This window comes from Passer montanus, unplaced genomic scaffold, assembly GCF_014805655.1.
Source record: "Passer montanus isolate IOZ18808 unplaced genomic scaffold, ASM1480565v1 scaffold21, whole genome shotgun sequence".
Lineage (NCBI taxonomy): Eukaryota > Metazoa > Chordata > Aves > Passeriformes > Passeridae > Passer > Passer montanus.
Genome location: NW_024366703.1, coordinates 1,416,026 through 1,436,167, shown reverse-complemented (window position 1 = coordinate 1,436,167; position 20,142 = coordinate 1,416,026). Strand labels below are relative to the sequence as shown.

The 20,142-nt window shown below is 44.4% G+C and overlaps 1 protein-coding gene across 1 annotated transcript in view; it reads left to right on the top strand.

Annotated features, from left to right (window-relative positions):
* The first annotated feature begins 2,227 nt into the window (after nt 1-2,227).
* The window catches only part of ANTXRL (ANTXR like), a 56,438-nt gene continuing 38,523 nt past the window's right edge, over nt 2,228-20,142 (top strand). The window contains exons 1-9 of the mRNA XM_039709187.1: nt 2,228-2,768; nt 14,065-14,136; nt 14,266-14,337; nt 16,448-16,529; nt 16,631-16,664; nt 18,583-18,662; nt 18,789-18,857; nt 19,056-19,136; nt 19,239-19,299. Of these exons, the coding sequence (XP_039565121.1) occupies nt 2,608-2,768; nt 14,065-14,136; nt 14,266-14,337; nt 16,448-16,529; nt 16,631-16,664; nt 18,583-18,662; nt 18,789-18,857; nt 19,056-19,136; nt 19,239-19,299 (712 nt within the window). The 5' untranslated portion in view covers nt 2,228-2,607. The remainder of the gene's footprint in view (nt 2,769-14,064; nt 14,137-14,265; nt 14,338-16,447; nt 16,530-16,630; nt 16,665-18,582; nt 18,663-18,788; nt 18,858-19,055; nt 19,137-19,238; nt 19,300-20,142) is intronic.

Below are 20,142 nucleotides of genomic sequence, written 5' to 3'. Positions count from 1 at the left end.
GAAAACCTGTTTTGTTAGAAACAGAAGGCTCTGGCCCTCCTCGCAGGGGATGGAGGAGCAGGGAAGGGGCGCTAGCAAAGACACAGCCCCACACTCCCCAGGGTGTTTCTGCCCAGCACTGACCACGGCAGAACTCAGCTGTGTCCTTGCTTTTGCATACACTCACCTGGCATTAAAACGTGCCCCCTCGCCGGGCCCTCCAGAGGAGGCAGATGAGCAGGCCATCATCTCTCTGCGGAGGATATGTTAGAGCCTAGAGAAGGGCAGTGCACATTATCGAAATATAGTGATTTTTTTTTTCTCGGCACTGCCTTACTTTGCTTTGGAGACTCCCTTGAAGTCTGCCGCGTTATTTTACGACACAATCGGATTTCCTCGAGGCACGGAGGGAATCTGACGCTATCAGCATTTTTATTTCGTTTTGAAAGGCTGCGGTGTGTGCGGGGAAGGACGGGTGCCGAGGGCAGGGGATGCCGAGGGTCCCCAGGGACCAGCGGGCTGCGGACACTAGTGGGCACCGGCGAGGCCGAAGCCCGGCGGCGCGGGAGGGAGCGGGGGATTCCTGCTGCTCAGCAGCCGTTTGCTCATTTTTTGTGAATGTTGCCAGGGAGGATGTGGGTTTTTTCTATTTCTCCATGATCTAAGTAATCGCTGGGTCTCAACTGGCCAGTGCTCAAAAAACCTTTCAAGTGGTGAGCTCAAGCAGTGCATTCAGCTTTTAGCTGTGCATAGCTAAACCAGGCAAAGCGGCTGAAAGCCGGTGGACCCTCTAATCTTTCCTTGATAAGTCCCCGACCACCGCCGCGGTTGGCTGTGTCTGAACTCGGTCCAGCACAGAAACACGCAATTGAAATGGAGATGCCTTCCCCGAAGTGCAAACTTTATTTCAGACTCGCGGGCGGCAGCCTCCACCGCACAAAGCAGGCCAAGGCTGCTGGAGGGGCGCGGGTCCCTCGGGCAAGGGGCTGTGTGCCCAGGGGCGCCGCGCCCACGCGTGTCCTCCTTGGGCTGCGTGGGGCATCCCACCGCTCCCCCGAGAGCCGCACACCCAGGGCGGAGCGGCAGGGCTGCCGTGTGCGGCGGGGAAACAACGCACACGTCCCACGCCCGCAGAGCAGCGCGCCGAGCCCGCCCGGGTGGGCCGTGCTCCCCGCGGGTGCCACCTTTGTCGGGGACTGGAGGTGTCACTTTTTGCTGCTGGCGCGTAGAAGCGGCTCCCGGCTGGAGCGTGGTGGCTTCCCGGGTGAAGAGGCCCCGGCGAAGCGCTGGGTATTTCGGGGGGCTGCGCTCGGTGGGACAGCGCGCCAGCACCACAGGGAATGGATTCCTCCTCCTCGGCTCGCGATGGGAGCCTCGCCCCGAGAGAGAAATGTCCAGCCCCAACTCTGTCATGCGAAGTGACTCCGCTCGCATCGCTCCCCGTGGCTCTTTTCATTAATTAGGGGGCTGCAAAGAGTGTGGGGGAGGGGGAAGCGGCTGGGAGCCACTAATTATTCAAACTTTGGAGACGGCATCCAGATGAGCTGGGCAATCTCTTTAGGGCAGCGCTTTGTAACCTGTGTGTATCAGGCGGGGAGTGATTATGCTACTGTGCAAAGCCTCCATTAAGAGATTTTATTTCATCATTACTCATCGCCTGCAGGATGTGTTCAGGCTCCAGTGTGAGTAAACCAAGATTTCCACGAAGAGAAACAATTTGCTGTGGCACGAGAGGGCCGTGAAAACCTGCCCCTACCCCCGCCCCCAAGCAACAATCTTTCTAATTGCACTCAGCAATTAAACCTTTAAACAGATTTTTCTTAAGTGCCCTCTCGCGTTGTGCCCCCCACCTCTGCTTTGTCACAGGTTTTTGCCACGACGCCCATCTCCTACAGGAGCTTCTTTCTGCCTTGGGCTCTGCCACCCCTCAGCTCTGGGCTCCAGCCGCTCCCGAGCCTGCTGGAGAGAGGCTTAGCAGGACGCGCAGCGATGCTCCGGAATGTAGCCGGGCTGCCCTGGCTCCCGTCCGGCTTCCCTGCCCGCCGGCCGAGCCCCCTGCCCCGCTGCCCTGCCCCGAGGCAGCCCGAGCGGGAAGGAGGCAGGAGCGCCCGCCCTGTGCCCCCGCGGCGGCGGGCAGCGGTCCCTAACCTCGGTCCCTCGCTAGCAGCAGCCTCTGCCATATCGGTATCCCGGAACAGGAAAGTCCCGGTTCATCTTGCCCCCATAAGATCCTGTCTCCCTCCTCCCGCTCCCCTCCCTCTGCCCCCTTCCTGCCTTTGGCCCGTGCGAGAGGAGCCTCTTCTCTCCTTGCGGGACGGGGCTGGAGCGCTCGGGCACCGCCGGGGCGGCAGGGAATGGGGACTGGGCTCTGGGGAGCATCCGCCTGGGCTCAGCCCCCTGCCCCGAGCCAGCGGTCCGGCGCCCCGCGGGCAGGGCTGCCTTGAGCTCTCAGGGTTGAGCTGAGATCCTGAAGTTAGTGATTTCTCTTTTTTTGTTTGTTTGTTTTATTTTGATTTTTTTTCCTCTCTGCTCTCGGTGTTTCCGAAGCGCCATTAAGATTTGCAGAGAGAGAGAGAGAGAGAAAGAGAGAGACTGGGGGAGGAGAAAAGAATTAAGGAAAGGGAAAAGATGGCGAGTTGCTGGAGCAGTGTCGAGAAAGCGGCATTTTTGTGCTGCTTTTTGCTGGCAATGGGGAGCCTAATCTGCTGCGCCCGGCCGGAGGAGGAGGAAGAGCAAGAAGAGCAGCGCTCCTGTCACGGTGCCTTTGATCTCTACTTCGTCCTGGATAAGTAAGTGACAGTCGCATTTAAAAACGTTTATTCACCCTTCAGTGACTCCTTGCAGCAGCACGGATGTTGCAAGGATCCCCCGTCTTCCCGGACGACTTCTCCTGATGCCAGACATGACGTGTGGGGTTTGTTCCTTATTTTTGCTCCCCAAAACTTGCACATTTCCCAAGTGGAGCATTTAGGGGAGCAATGTCCTTTATGCTGAGTTAGTTGTGCATGCAAACCTGGGAAATTGGGTTGCTTTCAGGTTGTAGCATGTGGGATGTGGACTGTGAGTGTTGGATTTGAGGGGGTGTTAGTGAGTGCCCACGTCGTTCCTGGAGTTTTGTGTCATGGCTTGGGCTGTGTGCAGAGATTTCACTTATGGGACTTAGCAGTGCTAGGATCATGCAGACCTACCTGCTTGTCTGTGTTTTTCAAAGTTCACTTATAAGAACAAGGTTTTATAAAACTTTTTTTTGCTCAGCTTCTTCAGAGTTGTCTAAACTTGTGTTTGAGTTACATCTATTAAAATAGGTTGTCAAATATTTCTCTTTAATACTATGTCAGCTGAATTCAGGTATGGGGGGTATGATTAAGGTCACATGTGTAGGCATGTTTTAGCAAGCACTAGCAAAGCAAGTGGTAAACTGGGGCACCCACAGGTGTTTTTCAGAAGGTACAAATTTCTCTTTCTTCTGGTGTACTGCTCTGGCTTGACAGAGGATTAAAGACAAGGGATTAACTCAAGGAGTAAATTGTTAGTGTCCCACAGTGTGATGACTGTGTTAGCTAATACATCCTGGGTTACTTGTGTGACAGGGCACTATGAAAGATGGAAGACTTTGTGGTTCTTGCCCTCAAGCCATATATAAAGTCTGCATTGTTCTATTTCCCAGCTGGGAGAACGGATCAATCCATAAGGCCCTTGGTACAGCCTGCAAGAGGCAAAAAGTCACTATCACTTAAGATGTATATTTCTGTATTCAAGAAGAGACAAAGTATCATTAAATAGTGATTCTGGTTTTAGAGCAAAAGCTGAAGATCAAAAGCATTCTGCCTTTCTAAAAGATACACTAACACCACGTGGTCATTGTTTTGTTTTGGTTGGTTTTTTTTGCTTAGAACTTGTTCCTGAAGTAACCTTTGTGTCTAGAAAGGTCTCTGTAGGGGGCTAGTGTTAGTTCTCAAATTCATTCCTGCCAGGCTTCCTAGAAGTGACTGGCACTGTTGTTATGCCCAGTTCCCACACTGAATTCCCTGTAAAAATGAATGTTTGTGATAGCAGTATGGCTCCTTTATCTTCTATAGTACAATTTCTTTGTTACAGTATCCCTAGCAATCTCCACTGTGCCCCATGCTACTTTTCATCTATATTTCAGAATATCTATATATTCATCAGTATTTCAGAAAGCACTTTTTTAGCTGTGCTGTTACCATTCACATTGTATTCAAGGATATAAAACCAGAGAAGAGAGCAATTTGGTCAGAGATGCTGATCTTCAAACAGTAGGAAGTTGATCATCTAAGCAAGTTCCTCTCTCATTCTCTGGACCTGAAATAATGTATTTTCTTTTTGCAAGCCACAGGTCTTTCATTTTGTTTCAGGTGCTGTCCGTTCACTACAGTGGTCCACTGGAAACTGGATCTGATCATGGTTGAAGTAAAATGTCATGCATTTGTGTTCCAGTGGGAAAATTCTCTTTAGCTTCAAATGCAAACTGAGTCTTCATGAGCTTTGAGTTATACCAAATAGTTGTCCTTTGGTAAAAGCTGTGTTAAGAGTTACTTGGGCCCCTGAGTGGTTTTGGAATCTATCCCTGCTCACACCAAGTCTGTACAATGGGGTGGCAAGGCTTTTTTTGGTCTCACTGATTTTGCATTACAATCCATATCGGTAATATTAAGGTGCCAGATCTTGGGAGCCATAGGACCCATGCTGGCTGAGGGTGTATTTATCCCAGCTGAATTCTGTGACATCTGGCATAACACGAGGAGCTTTATGGAGGCAGGGAGGATTGATTTAGTGGATACACCCTGGGTCTTGGGATAGTTCATCAGGAAGGAACTCCAGGTAGTGTTGAGAATTCATTAATGTAGAAGACAGTCAGGGTATTTCAGGTACAGAGAAGGCAGGAAGCCAGTCAGAAGCATCTGGTCAATCTGTAAATGCAGTGAACATTTGTTTTTTTAGAATTGGATCCATACTGACACATATCTGTGAAGAATTCTGTCTGTAATTTCAAGTGGGAGAAACCCCAGAAAGCTCCAGCCATACACACCACGAAGTACACCCCAATGGCTTGGGGATTGCCTCTCTTTGTTGGTGCCCTGCCAGTCTGGAGTTGGATGCATTCAGTCTTAGTTAGCTGTCTAACACTGGATTGAAGGATTGCTTGTGTGAAAATACCAGGCTTTAATCCTATGACCCTGTAGTGAGCTGAATGACAGCTCCTGTCTCCAAAATCAGCCTGGCTGAACCAAAATGACTTTGCTTTGCTTCCCAATAGAAAGATCTGTAGGAGGAAATCTGCAAGAAGACAACAAACCTTTCTCCTTATGCAGTGCATGTTACTGCAATGACTTTATTGGGGCATGATTTTTCCTTTTCATTCTGCCAGGCAAAGTCTGTGAGGATTTAATCCTGCAGGCAACAACCATCAGATGGAAAAGATCATCTTCTGGTGAAGTTATTGGTATAATATATGTGCTGCCAATTAGAAGAAAAGAAACTTTGTTTTCTTGCAGTTTTCCCCTGCCTGAGTTTGACTGCAGTCCTTCATGTTAACTCCATAGGATAAGCAAGATCAGGGCAGTGCCACTAAACCTTGGATTCCCCAAAAAGCTGGCATAATGAAAGGGAAAGGCAGCATGTGTGGGAGGGAGAGCAGCCATCGTCCTCCTTAGGATTGGCTGACCGACAGAGCTACATTAGGACTTCCTTGTCTCTGGGGATGCTTAAATGAGGAAATCTCTTGAAGCTGGGAGAACAGGACATTTGCTGGCTGCAGAGGCGGCTGCCTAGAGTCTGCAATCTTGCTCTGTCTGAATCTTGTGCTTTATGAGTTGTGCAGGCCTGAGCTTGTTTGGAGACATAGTGGAAGACTTTACAAATATCATAAAGAAGCAGCAAAAATTCGTTTGTATGCAACCAAGTCAGTCTCTGCATGAGGTAAGGCAGTATACGTTGGAGTTGGCACACCCATCTCTCCCGTGGCATGCAGTAAGATCAAGTCACTTGGGATAATAAAGTTTCTCAGTTTTGCCTTTAAACAATGTAAAAAGCCTTTGAGCTTTTAAGCCGGACATAGTGGATTGTTGAGTAGCTTTCACTTGCTTTGGTTGCTTCATTTGCTTAGGTTGTCCCAGTGCACAAAGAACTTGTTTCTGTCCCATCCAAAACTGTGGAGGACAGGCCCTGTTAGGGATTTGATTGCTTGACCATCAGGTCTTGTAGTGACATACTTGTGCTTGAGAATGTAAATAACTCCCTTTCATCCTGCCTTGCTGTTAACATCCAGCTGTTGTTTGTAATCATACTGAATTGCACTTGATGAGAAGAAAGGATGACTGACCTCTAGTGTTTCCTAATTATAACAATGCCTGGTAGCATCATTATGATTGTTTATTAATGCAACAAATATAAACCCCTTTAAAGTAAGGAGTTATACTTAGCATAAAAATCTGCTGCTGGCAATGCTTGACAAAACAAGTCTGAACTGCTGAGCTATCTGTAGTATAATTTACCAAGTATAAAATTATTTCTTGATTATTTTTGACTGTGAGATAGAAGTGTTTTCTTATTTTTCCTATTTGGGATGCTTGCTAAAAGTTGTTTGGATTTTGAGGAAAAATGAGCTTTACAGGCTTGGGAAAATGTTTCCTTTTTTTACAGCACTGATCACGCCAACAGTAATATATTGGTAAAGTCTTGGCTGGTTTTCTTGGATTGTAATTGTTATGTTGGGGAGTTTGGCTTAACTACATTTTTTTCAGTCCTCATCTTCCCCCTGAACTTCTGTATAGCCCCTCTTTGTCTCTTTGGGCCCACAACAATATTGCCTTTCACATCAAGTTTACTTTGTCTCCTGTGCTCCCAAGAGCATCCATGTCACCAGCAGCTTTGGTAGAGACATCAGTAAAATGTGCCCAGTCTCTCACTTGTAATCCAGCTGCCTCTCTTTCAACTTGGTAAGCCTTGCTCCAGAGGTGAATGTCACTGTTAGGGAAGAGCACAACCTCTGATTAGGTGGGAATTTGCTACCCTATTGAATATCCTTCCTGATTTTGTTTTTTAGGTCTGTGTAGCCCTTCTCACAGTTTGCCATTGAAAAAGTCGTGGGTGTGGGAAGTGTCAGGAGGGAAACAGGTTGATCCTTCCTGATTTGCCAAAAGCTTTCAGAACAAAAGCATTTCAGGAGCTGCTATTTAAGGTCACTTTCTGTAATTTTAAGACAACTGGAGGGGAATTGCCGATCTCCACGTATGCTGGTTTTTTTCACAATATGCTGTATTTAATGCAAACAAATAGCATTTGGTAAACACATTATTTGTCCCCCCGCCAATGATTTCCTTGCCAATGATTTGAATGAATTTGGCATTCAGGAATTACAAGTACTAGTGAGAGCAAATATTTTTTGCCTTAGGGCATCATTGCAGCCCTGTGCTTTTTTTTCTGCCTCATGTAGTCCCAGCCTAAGATCATTAGGATGGAGCTGGACCGGTGGGAACATCTGCAGCTTCTCTCTCTTTGCGAAGTCCACTGTCATTCTGGGTGCTGGTTTTGCACAGTGCGTGGGGAGGGGACGAGTGGCTAAACAACATTGTTGTGGTTGGAAAATCAGACTTCTGGCAAAAAATGAACATGTTTATTGCCTACCTTAACTATATCTGACAATTTTGTATTGAGTGACTTAAACCACTGCTGAACTCTGTTCGTCTAGGTAAGAATATCTACCTACTGCAGTGAGACTTCAGTTCATTGTAAAATGTAGAACCTGATGCATGTCAGCTGAGAGGAGTTGCTGTCTGAACAAAAGTATCAGCTTTGTTCTATGATAGCATTGATTCTGTGTGTGTATTTAAAAGTGGTTATCTGTTTTCCTCTTTTTCTGTCTGACTTGCCTCGCTTATAACTTGACCACATTATCTGCATGACACTTCTCAAAATCTCCAACTGCCTGTAAGCAATATTTTTTTATTGTTTTCAAAATGTAATCTGTGGGTATATTGCCTTGCATCTTTCTTTGTTGTGGTTTTATTGCAGCGGTACTATGGTTTGCTTACAACCAGGTATAAATGCTTGGAATGTTCCAAGGCAAATTTTTATTCTGTTTCAGACATACCTATGTTATTTGAACCAGGTTTTATTTGTTTGTACTTTGTCTGATATTTTTCTGCCAGCTCTAACTTCTGTCAGGAAAAAAGAAATATTCAGGAAAACCAATTCTCCTTCCTTTAGTCCAAGAAAAAAATTCTTTATGAAACACAAGGCAAAGCTAACGGGTAATGATTATTTGACATAAAACATGTACAGTTAACGGGAAGAAAAAGCCATGGCAGCTTGTCATTTGCAGTCTATTTATGCATGTAACTAAATCTGATTTATTTGGGGCTTGAGCCAAGGAAGTAAACCGTAAGATTCCCACTGACCTAGGATTTTTATTTGTGTGTTCAGTGATTGAGAATTTCATTACTTTTGTCTGGGCTTGCAGGCCAAATTCAATGTTGTAAACTGTGAATTTGTATGAGGTGTAGTAGAACTGAGTCTTCTAATCTCAAATGTAGAAATTAATTTACTTCTGTGAGCTGTTAACAGCTCAAGAGTTGTATATCCCTGGTCCTGTCTATCATTTGCACCTTTTTAAGTGTTGTGTCATGGCTGGGACTGTGTGCCCTGCTTTGCTCCCTGTGTTGTGCTGGAGAGTACCAGGATGCTCAGAGTGGGTCTTCTTGCTCAGAACTTCCCTGGAGCTTTTCAGGTTGAATGCAGTGGTTGAATGCAGTGTGAGCATGGCTTCTGAGTTGCACTTTGTCCCCTCTTGCTGGTGAGGGACTTAGCAAGAGCTGTAGTATGGCACCAGGTGGATAGGATTTGTGAATGAGATGGAGGATTGTAGGATCAAAGGGCACTGTTTTCTTTGAGGCACAATTTCATAGAAATATCATATTGCTGCAGACTTTATCTGTAGGACAAAAACTAGCTATGAAATTAATGGGTTTGGTCATGAAATCTTTTGGATTCAAATAGTTTAGGTCCTGTACACGGATGCTGGGCTAGAATTAAACCCATTTTGCAGCCACTTCTCTGTATCTTCCCCTCCCCATTCCAGCCCTTGTCTTGTCCATTAGTGTTACGAGTACTCTGAAGCAAGGACTGTCTCAGAATGGCTGTCTCGGCCCATGTTTCTAATTGCCTCTGGAGCAGATGATGGAAACTAGTCCTTCCTTGCCTGGATGAATCACCCAGTCAAGGTCCCTGCCCTGCATACAAGCTGCATTGTTTGGGAGAGGAGGATTCTTGTCACTTTGAATGCTCTGGTGGCTCAGAAGGGAGCAGAGGGGTGGATGAACACTTGGGCATGCATGTCTGAAACCACAACAAACTCATTGCCCCAGGGTTTGCTTTTATTGCAGAGCCATTATTAGCCATGTGCAAGAATTCTGTTGTACAATGTGGTTGTGACCACAAAGGGCCCTCCAAATAACAACAGTGACACATTTGTGAGCAATGGACATGTCCAGGGCCGCCATTAGCTCAAGGGGGTAGAGACTTACAGGGACCTACAAACTTGAGGTCTTGTGTTCCCCTGACACCATATTCAGACTAAACCCAGCATCAGTAATAATGTTTCTTTTTCTTGCTCCAGGATGTCTGGAATTGCTGCCTTCAGTTAATCTGTAATGGAGGCAAATGGGCATGGGAGGTGTGTGTGTGGAACAGCACAAGGGGTAGCTCTGTGCTTTCAAGGGGTTTCACTCTGTCACTTTCAGCAGTGATGAAAGGCTCTGGGTCCTGCTGCTTTCTCTGTGTACATATGGTAATAAAAATATTTACCATTTGGGTTTTAACTTTCACTGCAAAGCCAGGTGACTGCTGTATATTGCGCTGGGGGGATCTAAGTGCTCTCCTGACAGTGAGTTCAGCAATGGCTGTGGAACACATGTGCTCTAGGACAGGCACAACTGGCTCTCCTGCTGTTTGCCTGCTGGAGAGGCTGGGCTGAGAGTGGCACCCTAAGCTTATGCCAGGGTTGTGCTGCTTCATTTCTCCAGGCTCCAGCTTCCACTGCTGCTGGGAGTCTGTTAGGAAAGAAGACAAAGTTTCCAACCTATCTTGCTCTTTGTTTTCACAAACATCAGTGAAATACTTCAAATTGGGTAGGCACAATTCTAACGTGCTCAGGGTTTTTATGCTGACACAGAGCTCTGCTAAACCAGACGGAATCACTCCAAAGTTGGCAGGAGTGGAATCAAGCCTTGGAATCACATCACTTCCTTCCACCCCCAGAAATACTCACTGACCTCTTTTCCCCTCCCATCCAGCAGTAGCAATATAAAACTAAGGAAAACAGCAGGAGCTGCAGCAGCAGCTGCTCCTTCGAGCCCAGTCCTGATGTGGCCCGGAGGACATTTTTTCCTGTGTTGTGGTTTGCTGACTTTTCTCTTTGTCTTGTGTGTCATGGGAACAGAGCTCATGGAGCAGGGAGCATGCTCAAGGCAAATGGCTTCTGTGGGGTTTTTAATTAACTTCACTTGTGCTGAATTCTGGTCCCAGTTGCATAGGTATAGACCTGGGGAAATTTTGCTAATTCTCTGGTCCCGCTCCAGATTTACCCCAGTGAAAGCAGCAGCCAAAATAGGCTCTGAGATGCTATCTGGAACATTCCAGCTGCCTACAGCAGCTGTTTATTGCTGTGAGCTTTCCTTCACCATGAGAATTATGTCAGCTATGGTCAGTATCCACAGAGCTCTGTGATGCCCCCCTGCTTTGCAGAGAGCATTGGGCTGGCTGGGCACCCTCAGCAGGGAAGGTGCAGGGAGGAAGGCCAGGGCCTGGCAGGGTGGTGGCAGCCTTTGGCTGATGTGAGGGGCTGAACCAGGTAGCTGATGGCTGAAAGCAGGAAACCTCAGAGGTGTGAGCCTGCAAGATGCATCTGGCTGCAGCACAGGCTTTCTTTTTTTGCAGACAGCCGCAGTGCTGTCGTGGTGGCCCAACTGGTACAAACCTCCACAACAGGATACATAAGATTCCCTGTCTGCGTCACTCCCCCACAGCTTGTCCCAGATGCTGGTGAGCGTGTGTCACACCCCAGTGCTTTTTGTGCACAGTGCTGGTCTTTGATGGGCTTTATTTCTTCTCCTGGTCTGGTCCAGCCCCAAAGGGCAACAAGTTTATGCTGATAATAGCAGTGATTCTGCAGTGTGGAAGATAAGGTTCCAAAGGTGGTGAAATGGCTCAGGATTTTCAGTAGTGTGGGACAGTTCTGTTTGTCAGGGTAGAACTCATATTTGATGACATTTGACAACTTAGTGTATAATTTAGCAAACATTTTATTGTTGTAACTTTGTCAGGGTAGAACTCATATTTGATGACATTTGACAACTTAGTGTATTTAACAAACATTTTATTGTTGTAATCTTTTGTTTAATCTGCCTTTAAAACAGCCATTGCTGGTGGTACAAGGTCAGGCCTCTGGGGCAACAGACAAAACTATCAGTCCAAACCCAGGAAGCCTCCAAAATATATATATGTGTATGTATGTATACACACACACATGAAATGGCAAATAAAAGTCCTTTAGAAATAGCTTCACAAGCAAGGATATTTAGAGGGAAGCTTGGGGTGAGAGGGAGGGGGAAATGAGGTCCTTCTCTAAGCCAGGCCACTCCCACTGGTGTTCATGAGGGCTTTGACATGACTGGCATTGATGCCATTTTGGGAGTATTTGCAGTGGGAGATGACACCTGGGCTTGGAGGAGTGTGGAAAAGTGATTAAATGCTGACCACCTCACTGGTACTCCCTCTACGGGATTTTGAAACTAACATTTTTTTTGCTAGTATTTTTGTCTGGCCTTGACTTTTCCCTGTTGATAAATTGGGACACTTCTGACACTTCCCAGCCAGTAAGCAACATGTGGGTGCAGAATTCCTCTTAGGGGTGAAGGACACCCAGTGCTGTGCTGAAGTAACTCTACTCTGCAGGGCTGTAGCTCTGTGATGTAGGGATGGGCACCTACTGATTTATTGCAGTCAATTCTCTTGCTGGCTGTACCCTTCCAAAGAAGAAAAAAAAATTAAAAAAAAAAAAGAGAGAGATGGGAGGAAAAAGAAGTAATGGCACCTACTGATTTATTGCAGTCAATTCTCTTGCTGGCTGTACCCTTCCCAAGAAGAAAAAAAAGTAAAAAAAAAAAAAAGAGAGATGGGAGGAAAAAGAAGTAACTCTGATAGTCCTAAGAAGGTACTGGAAATGTTGGTTTGTTACAGTTTGAAAGAAAATTTGCTGCTACTTTTTTCTGGATTGCATCAGTGCCTCTGCAGTTGGCAGTAGAAATTTGATAGTTCATGTAAAATAGGTCAGTCTTTTCCAAGGAAGAAACTATGGTTATTCTGTGAGGGGAATTGACTTCATTGAAAATTTCAGGAGTTGAATTGAAGTCAGATGGCAAGCTCAGAATGAAATTGAAAGTGTCAATTTCAGTGGGGGGGAAAGAATTTTAAACAAGTTTGGGAGCTGTAGATGCATCTTGGATAGATTCAAGGAAATCTTTGACTTCATCATGTGTAGAGATTTAGTGTGAGACTTTAATAAAAATCCTGGAGAGCTATAGGTGTTGATGGGGTTAATTTGGTAATAGTGCCAGCACTTTTCATTGATGCTGTGCACAAATGATAAGCATGTTGTTGTGTAGCACATAAAAACTGGGGACTGCAGAGGATCCAGAGCTGTGGTTTGAGAAGTCTCCAGTGTTTCATTGCCCTCCCCTGCTGCCTGGAAATTTCTTCATTCTTTGATAACCAGTTTGTTCTGTGAATGAATCACCAGTTCTCCAGAAGAGCAGCATGAAAGCACAGGGTTACACAAGCCAGTTTATTCTAGCTTATGTACTTCAGGAGGCTCCTTTGGTCCTTGTACCTTTATCTTGCCCTTCTCCACTCCACCAGCAGTGCTGCAGGACAGGCAGTGCCATCCTGTACTGCACACGTGAGCTTCTGTGCCTGGCATACAAGGGCAGGAGGGACTGGCATAAGGTCGCTTGGAAAACCCATAGTAGAACTGTGAATTGTAAAATGTAATTTTTTTTTCTTATGTTTACACAGAAAAATGCCTAACAGCAGTTAGAGGAATCATATTGCTTTATAGTAGTTGAATTTCAGAACCTTTTTTTTAGTTCTGCATCAAAACCCATGATTTTGTGTGTGCCATTGTTTCAGTTATCTTTTTTTTATCCGTGTGAGACACCTGGGAGATGAGTTTGGCAAGCAAGGAAAGCAAATGGGTCATTCTTTCATAAACACCACAGGGAGGGCTTTAAAAACCATTGACTTTGTAGCCTTTTTAATGTCTTGAAAGTGTAGGGTATAGATCAACATGGTAGAAACCTATAATTTACTGTAGGGTTGCTGTGTGCAAGACTCTGTTTGAGGTCTCAGGCCCATCAGACTGTGGGGGTCCCTGCTTAGACTTAGCAGAAAAAAGCCAGGAAGTGCCAGTAATGTAGTTTTATATAATGGAAGTGGCAGCATGGACATGTAAGTCTTCTGCATGTAACTAAGTTATGCAAGTTTTCACAAGAAATCCACAATGGGGCCAGGGCTTGACTGCCCAGAACATTACTCCAGCAAATTAGGCAAGAGTACTGCTTTCTCTTTTGATACAAACAGTAATTAATGGGAACATTCTCCCATGCATTCTGGGAGAATAGAAGATCAGTCAAGACTTTGTGTGGTGCAAGGGCAGAGCTGTGCTCTAGGAAAGCACATAACCTGACAACAAATAATTTAAGGAAGTCAAATAAAATTAATTAAACTAGAAGAAAATATTTATATTTTATGCTCTAAAAGGAACAAAAACAAATGGAAAGATTACTGAGTTTGTTTCAAAATTTTATGGTAAACCATTTCAGACCTCTTACTGCTTGTCTTGGAGTCAGTGGGTTTTGTCATCATGGTTCTTATTACAGCTTTCAACACAACTCTATGTAATTTGTGTCCCTAACCACCTCTGGAGTAGGCCAGGCTTAAAATGTAAAGTGGAGCAAGGAATTTCACTGCAAAAAAAGCGTAATGTAATCAGTTGTGTTTTGTATGCAGATCTGGAAGTGTCAAAAATCATTGGACTGAGATTTACTCCTTTGTGGAAAGCCTAGCTGAGAAATTCATAAGGTAAAGTTTTTTTTTAATTTCCTGTACATTTCCTGTACACGATTTATTTTTTATTTAGTGCTTATTAGCAAATGAATTTCTGCTGAAGTGATGAGTGTGACATGGATCTGGCTTGTTCCTGTCTTTCAGTCCAATGTTGCGGATGTCTTTCATTGTTTTCTCCTCACGAGGCACTACGATCATGAAACTAACAGAGAACAGGCAAGTACCTCCCACAGCACTCCTCCAGAAATTCCCTCTATCCCTTCTCCTCACACAGCACATGGCCCCACACCCAGAGTTTGGAGGTATGGCTTGGTCCTTGTGTGGCACCAGCTGAAATCCTCTCCTCCATTCCCAGCTGGAGCAAGGTTTAGAAGGCCTTTGGGTGTCCCATTTCAATTTTCTTTTCAGCTTTGTAAGAGGAAGGCAGTACTGGGCTGTTTGCTCTTTGCTGTGGTATTTCAGGGAGAAATTGCATTTCCAGTTGAGGATCCAGGTACATACTTGCTATCCCCAGCTACCCAAACAAGAAGTTTTTGTGGAAGAGATTCAGACTCTGAACTGATAAGCAGAGGAGCATATGAGAGATCCCCAGTGCCCTTGGGAGGGACTCAAAGCCCTGACCTTTACACCAGCAGGGTTGTCCCCAGTGCTGAAGCAGGACCTCACCAGGCTGTGGCACCCCTCTCCTGGACTGCCTGCAAACAGCACCCATGCCAAAGGTGGTTTGCAAAGCCAAGTGACAGTCTTTGCAAGAAAAAATGTGGAACAAGATTCTGGCTGCTGGATTCACAAACAAATTTTCTTTCTTTAAAAAACAAATTAATAAAACCCACCAAACCACCACTGAAAACAGCCCCAACAAAAAAACCTCCTCCCCCCAGAACGTTATTTTTTTAATTTCCTTTCCTCTACATATACAAATCCCTGTCATTGGGGTGGTTCTAATTATTTTCTTTCATTTCAGCTTAAAGTCTTCACTTTTGCTGCTACTGTCTGTGTGAGAGGGCCTCAGTAGTACAGGTCTATAAATAATGGGAACTCTGGAGCAGGAAAAACAGCTACTCCCTCAACTTTGTACTCCAGGGACTCATCCTCATACCCTGCAGGGCTCTTGCATTTCTGCTGGCTCCTCTGAGTTTTGTTTCAGGTGTCCATCATGTATCTTGGTGGCAGAGCTCAAACTTGTTTACTTTTCTCTGGGTGAATTTGCTCTTTGCAAGGTAGAAAGTAGAGAGGCATCCTCTGTCAATATGTTGAACATGGTATCAGAGTGTTCTCTGTCCTAAAATTCTGTTCTCTGTACAGATCACAGTGTGCCTTTTCAGCTCATTTGATGCCTCAAAAGAGTAAAAATATGCTTTTTGCACTAAGGACATCCCCAATCCAAGCTCCTGATTTTTACCTTCATCCCATATAGCCTCCTGTATTCTCTGTAATTGCTGTGGTTTTTAAGGTTGTGCCACCTAAAAAACTCAGTTGCAAAATGGAGTTTAGAAAGGTTCTCACTATTGGGGCAGTCTTAAAAGATGCCCCACACCATCTGGTGCTGATGTTTGAACTGCCTGTGTCTTATCTGTTGAATAATTGTGCCTTGTGTTCCATTCATATAATGAAAACCCTTGTCAAGGGTCAGGGTCTTTTGGTGGTCAGTGATCAAATAAATTATTAATGTCCCTGAACAATCTTCTTGGTTAATAGGTATTTGGGGAGTAAGAATATGCAACAGGGTTATGACATGCAAGTGCTTCTGTGTCCAGGAGTAATCTATGCCCCAGGAAGGTTGATGAGTCCCTGGTATAGGATAGGAAATTCTCCTCATTCCCATCCTCTTCTCTTATCTTTTGGCCTCTATCTTTGAAATGGAAAAATCCCAATCCAGACTGTCGTGATGACTGATTCAATACAGAGTTTTAATTTGTCCCAATTTTGTGACAGGGTCATGAGCTTTTAAACTCTGTTTTGTTCTGCAGTTTGTTAAAGTTTAATATCTGGCATTGGCTTTAATTCAGTCTTATCCTGGCTGTGAATATATGAGAACGAGGGAGCAGAATTCCATCTCTAAAGTATGTTACCCTAACGCTGTACCCAGTGTCTGGTTTTGTGCCCCCATGGGTGTTTGGGTGATCAGTTGTGGAATTTGAAGAAAATCTTGGTTCAGCCAGTGTTCCAGCTGATGTGTATGCACTCTGTGCAGTTGATTGATAGGCTGCATAATCTAGCTGTGGTACAGGAATATCTCAACAAAAGAAAAAAAACCAAACTTCTAATAAAATGTTCTCCTGGGATTTTTTTTGTTTATTTGTGTTTGGTTTTTTTCAATCCAAAGGGAAGCCATAAGACGAGGGCTCGACATTCTTAAGGAAGAATTGCCTGGAGGAGACACGTTCATGCATGAAGGATTTAAAAGGGTACACATCACAGCACCTACTTTCTTTGTTTTACACCTAGAAACTTTGCTTGCTTCCTGCTGGTATTCTTACAGCTAACCATGTTCTACACTTCATTGCAGGCAAATGAGCAAATTTACCATGAGACCTATGGAGGTATGTGCTGTGCAGTGTCCGTGTTAATTTCTGCATTGACGAGACAGGGATTATGGTTCTTTTTGTGACCTGCAGTAAACCCACTGACAGAAGTACTGGAGAAGGGGGGGTGTTATGCAACACCACATTCCATTTTGACTGCAGCCCTACTCCTAAACGGGTGATTCATGGTTTATTGAGCTCAGAGAAGACCAGTATGATCCCAGATCTGACCATTGCAGAATGCAGACCAAACCATAGCAGCCGCAGCTGCCCATCTTGCACCCAGCAGACAGGAATTCCCACATTTTCCTGGTTCTTTCTATCCTGATGCACTCGGCCCTCTCTGCTTTGTGGTCCCACATCCTTGTTCTCACTAGTGCAGGTGTGAATGAGAGTTTTGCATCAGTGTGAATGATTTGTGTTCAGATTCTGAGTTGCTAAAATGTGCATTTTCACTAAATTTTGAGAGAAAAGTGTTTGTAGTTTTTGTCTGTGCCAAAAGAAGACCTAGTTAGTTAACAAGACTTGCTTAGTTCATACCCTGGTGTGAGGTTGTTCTCATTTGAGGGCTCATGGTCTCTTAGGAAGATGGAGGAACAGGTTGGTGCCTTTTTATTAAAATAGGCTGTGAATGTAGGAGCGGCAGCTCTGCACAGTGTTGCAGCATTTCTCCCAGTAAAATCAGGAGTCCTAAAGTGTCCAACTGAAAACAATTCTACTTCCTAGCATATACCTAAGAGCTAATCAAGTATTCTGTAAATTGAATTAGAAAGGAAAAAGAGTAGATGAGATCTGGATTTAGAAGCTAAACTACCAGGGAAGAAACAAGCATTTTAAAAGAACAAAATAAGATCGCCATTTTTTTCAGTATCTCTCAAGGATTCTGGGCACAAAAAAAAAAAAAAAAAAAAGAGAATCCAAGCTATTTTTCCCCCCGAGTTGCAGGTCATTTTTTTAAGATTTATGTCTGTGTCTGACATGACATGGGAAGGACTGCATGGCATAAGAAACCTGTCAGAACTAATCAGTCTGTGATTTCAGACAATATGGAGGAAGACACTTGAAATTGTAACAGATTATTTTGAAAAAATAACAAATACTTGCCTGAAAGTAACAGGTATGTGTATTTGTTACTTTGCTTAAGAACTATGGACTCAGAATGGTTGGTTGAACCATAGTTTGTTTGTTAATTTGGTTTAATTTTGTTAACAGGTTGCATTTTTCTAGGTAGCATTGTATTCTGTACTGCACTACATATATAAATCTCTGCAGTCTGTGCAACCTTTTCACTTAAGTTTAGATGGGATATGAAATGTATCACAATACATGATTTTTTTCCTAATGAACCTGATCTTAAGGTTTTCACATGCTCAGAATTCCTATGATTTTCACTGGAAGTTCTTGTTGCTGGAGAACTGTAGGACTGAGCTCCCTGCAGAAGCCCATTTCATGCCATGTTCAGTGGGGTTTCAGAGCCTGCTGGAGGGAAAGGTAGGATGGCAGGAAAGATCCTTTTGCAGAAGTGTCTCTTACCACAGTCTCTGGACAGTGTTTATGCAGAGACAAGTTTGTGAAGAGAACAGAGGAAACCTCTCCTTCTCTGTGAACCCATTTTGTCAGTTCTCCACGTGAAAGTCTTGGTAGCTGCTCTGTTTTATTCAGAACAGAAGAGTTGGTGTGTGGACCTTGTTGGAGCAGCGCTCCCCTTGCAGTGATGCTTGTGGTGTGAAGGTGCTCAGGTTCTGGCTCGCTGCAGGCCTTGCATCTGGCCTTCAGCTGGTGCCTCACCGAGTCCATACACCCCAGGATGAGAGTCTGGCCTTAGGGGTTTGTGTTTATTTGTCAGTAAAAAGGATTGCCTCACTCCAGACGTTTTTTCCACTGCTGAATCTTGTGCCATGTGTGTGCAATCTGTTGTTGACTGTCCTCCACGTAGGAGTTCGGACCGCCAGTGTGATCATTGCCCTGACGGACGGCGAGTTGCAAGACGCTCAGTTCTATTATGCAGAACAAGAAGTAAGTCACTTTTATCTTTATCCAAACTCATTTATGTCACCTAGAACTGCAACACCTGTACAGATTTACTGCTGACTCCACTGATTACACGGCTTTGCACTTAATGGCACTTCTTGGGTTTTTTAGGCCAACAGAGCCAGAAGCTTTGGAGCTATTGTTTATTGTGTTGGAGTGAAAGATTTCAATGAAACTCAGGTAACTTTCTTGTTTTCTCTTGTGTTTTTCTGTTATGCTACTGCACAAGGAACACCATCAGATGAAGGCATTTATTTAATCACTTGGGGCATAAATCATTTCGTGTCACTGTGATGTCTTTTAGCAAGTATGAAAGGGCCCAGTTTTGTTCACTGTAATTTTGTTTTCCTCATGATTTATGATTGTCTTTCTTTGCAGCTGTCAACGATTGCTGACAGCATCGATCATGTTTTTCCAGTTAAAGGAGGCTTTTATGCCCTGAGAGGAACCATTGATTCAGTAAGTTGGATATTCTGAAACACAGTAAAGGGTGCCCTTCCTGCATTAATAAAACAGAGATTAAAATGGTCACCAAAAAATGCTCTTATCTAAATCTTTCAGATTCTGAAGAAGTCTTGCATTGAGATCCTGGCAGCTGAACCATCCAGTGTTTGTGCAGGAGGTAAGTTTCCACAAGAACAGTGTGTTAAGGCAAATGAATGACACTGATGAAAATGTCAGCTCTACCTAATGTGGTACTGGAGCTGAAGCCCATGGATGTGTTAGGGCATCCTTTCAGGCCATGGCTGAAGCCCTACATGTTCTTTCTCATCTTGAGAAAAACATTCTGACCATAAACATGTAGCTGCTGTGGCTGAGTACCAGCTTGGAGAGCTGACAGAGGCAACAAAACTGAACAATTGAGGATACCATTTTTTAAAAAATCAGAGAGAGAGAGAGAAAAAAGTAATGTAAAGCCAGACTGACGGAGGTGTTTCAGGGTCTAAAGGCAATATCTCACAAATTTCTGGAAAGATTGCATTCCTGGCATCTGCTGGGACTTGTCAGCAGTTAGAACAAGACTTTCCAAAATGTTTACAGAAATTTAAGGTTTATTGAACCAAATATAATTTGCTGCATAGGCCAAATTACCTCTTGTGTTTTCCAAAATGCTAATGTTTTACTTATTTGAAAGAATCTTTATTCTTCATGGTAAACATGAAGGATACCCAGAGGAGTTGTTGATAATTTCATGCCTTTAATGTCCAGTATATTTAACTTGGATTTGTTCTGGTTCATGTTAGCAATTCTCTTGTTGAGTTTTTTTCTGCTTTAGAGGCTATTGCAGCAGAGTAAGAGTGACACCATAAGTTTGCTGGAAGGTACAGTTTTTCAGCATGGTTATTTAGCTCTAGTGTTAGTGTCTTCTGTTCATTTCCTTTACACTGTAAAAAGGAGCACATAAAAATGGCAATGATGCATGAAAGCTGACCTTGAAAACAGATAAAATATGAAACTCAGGAAA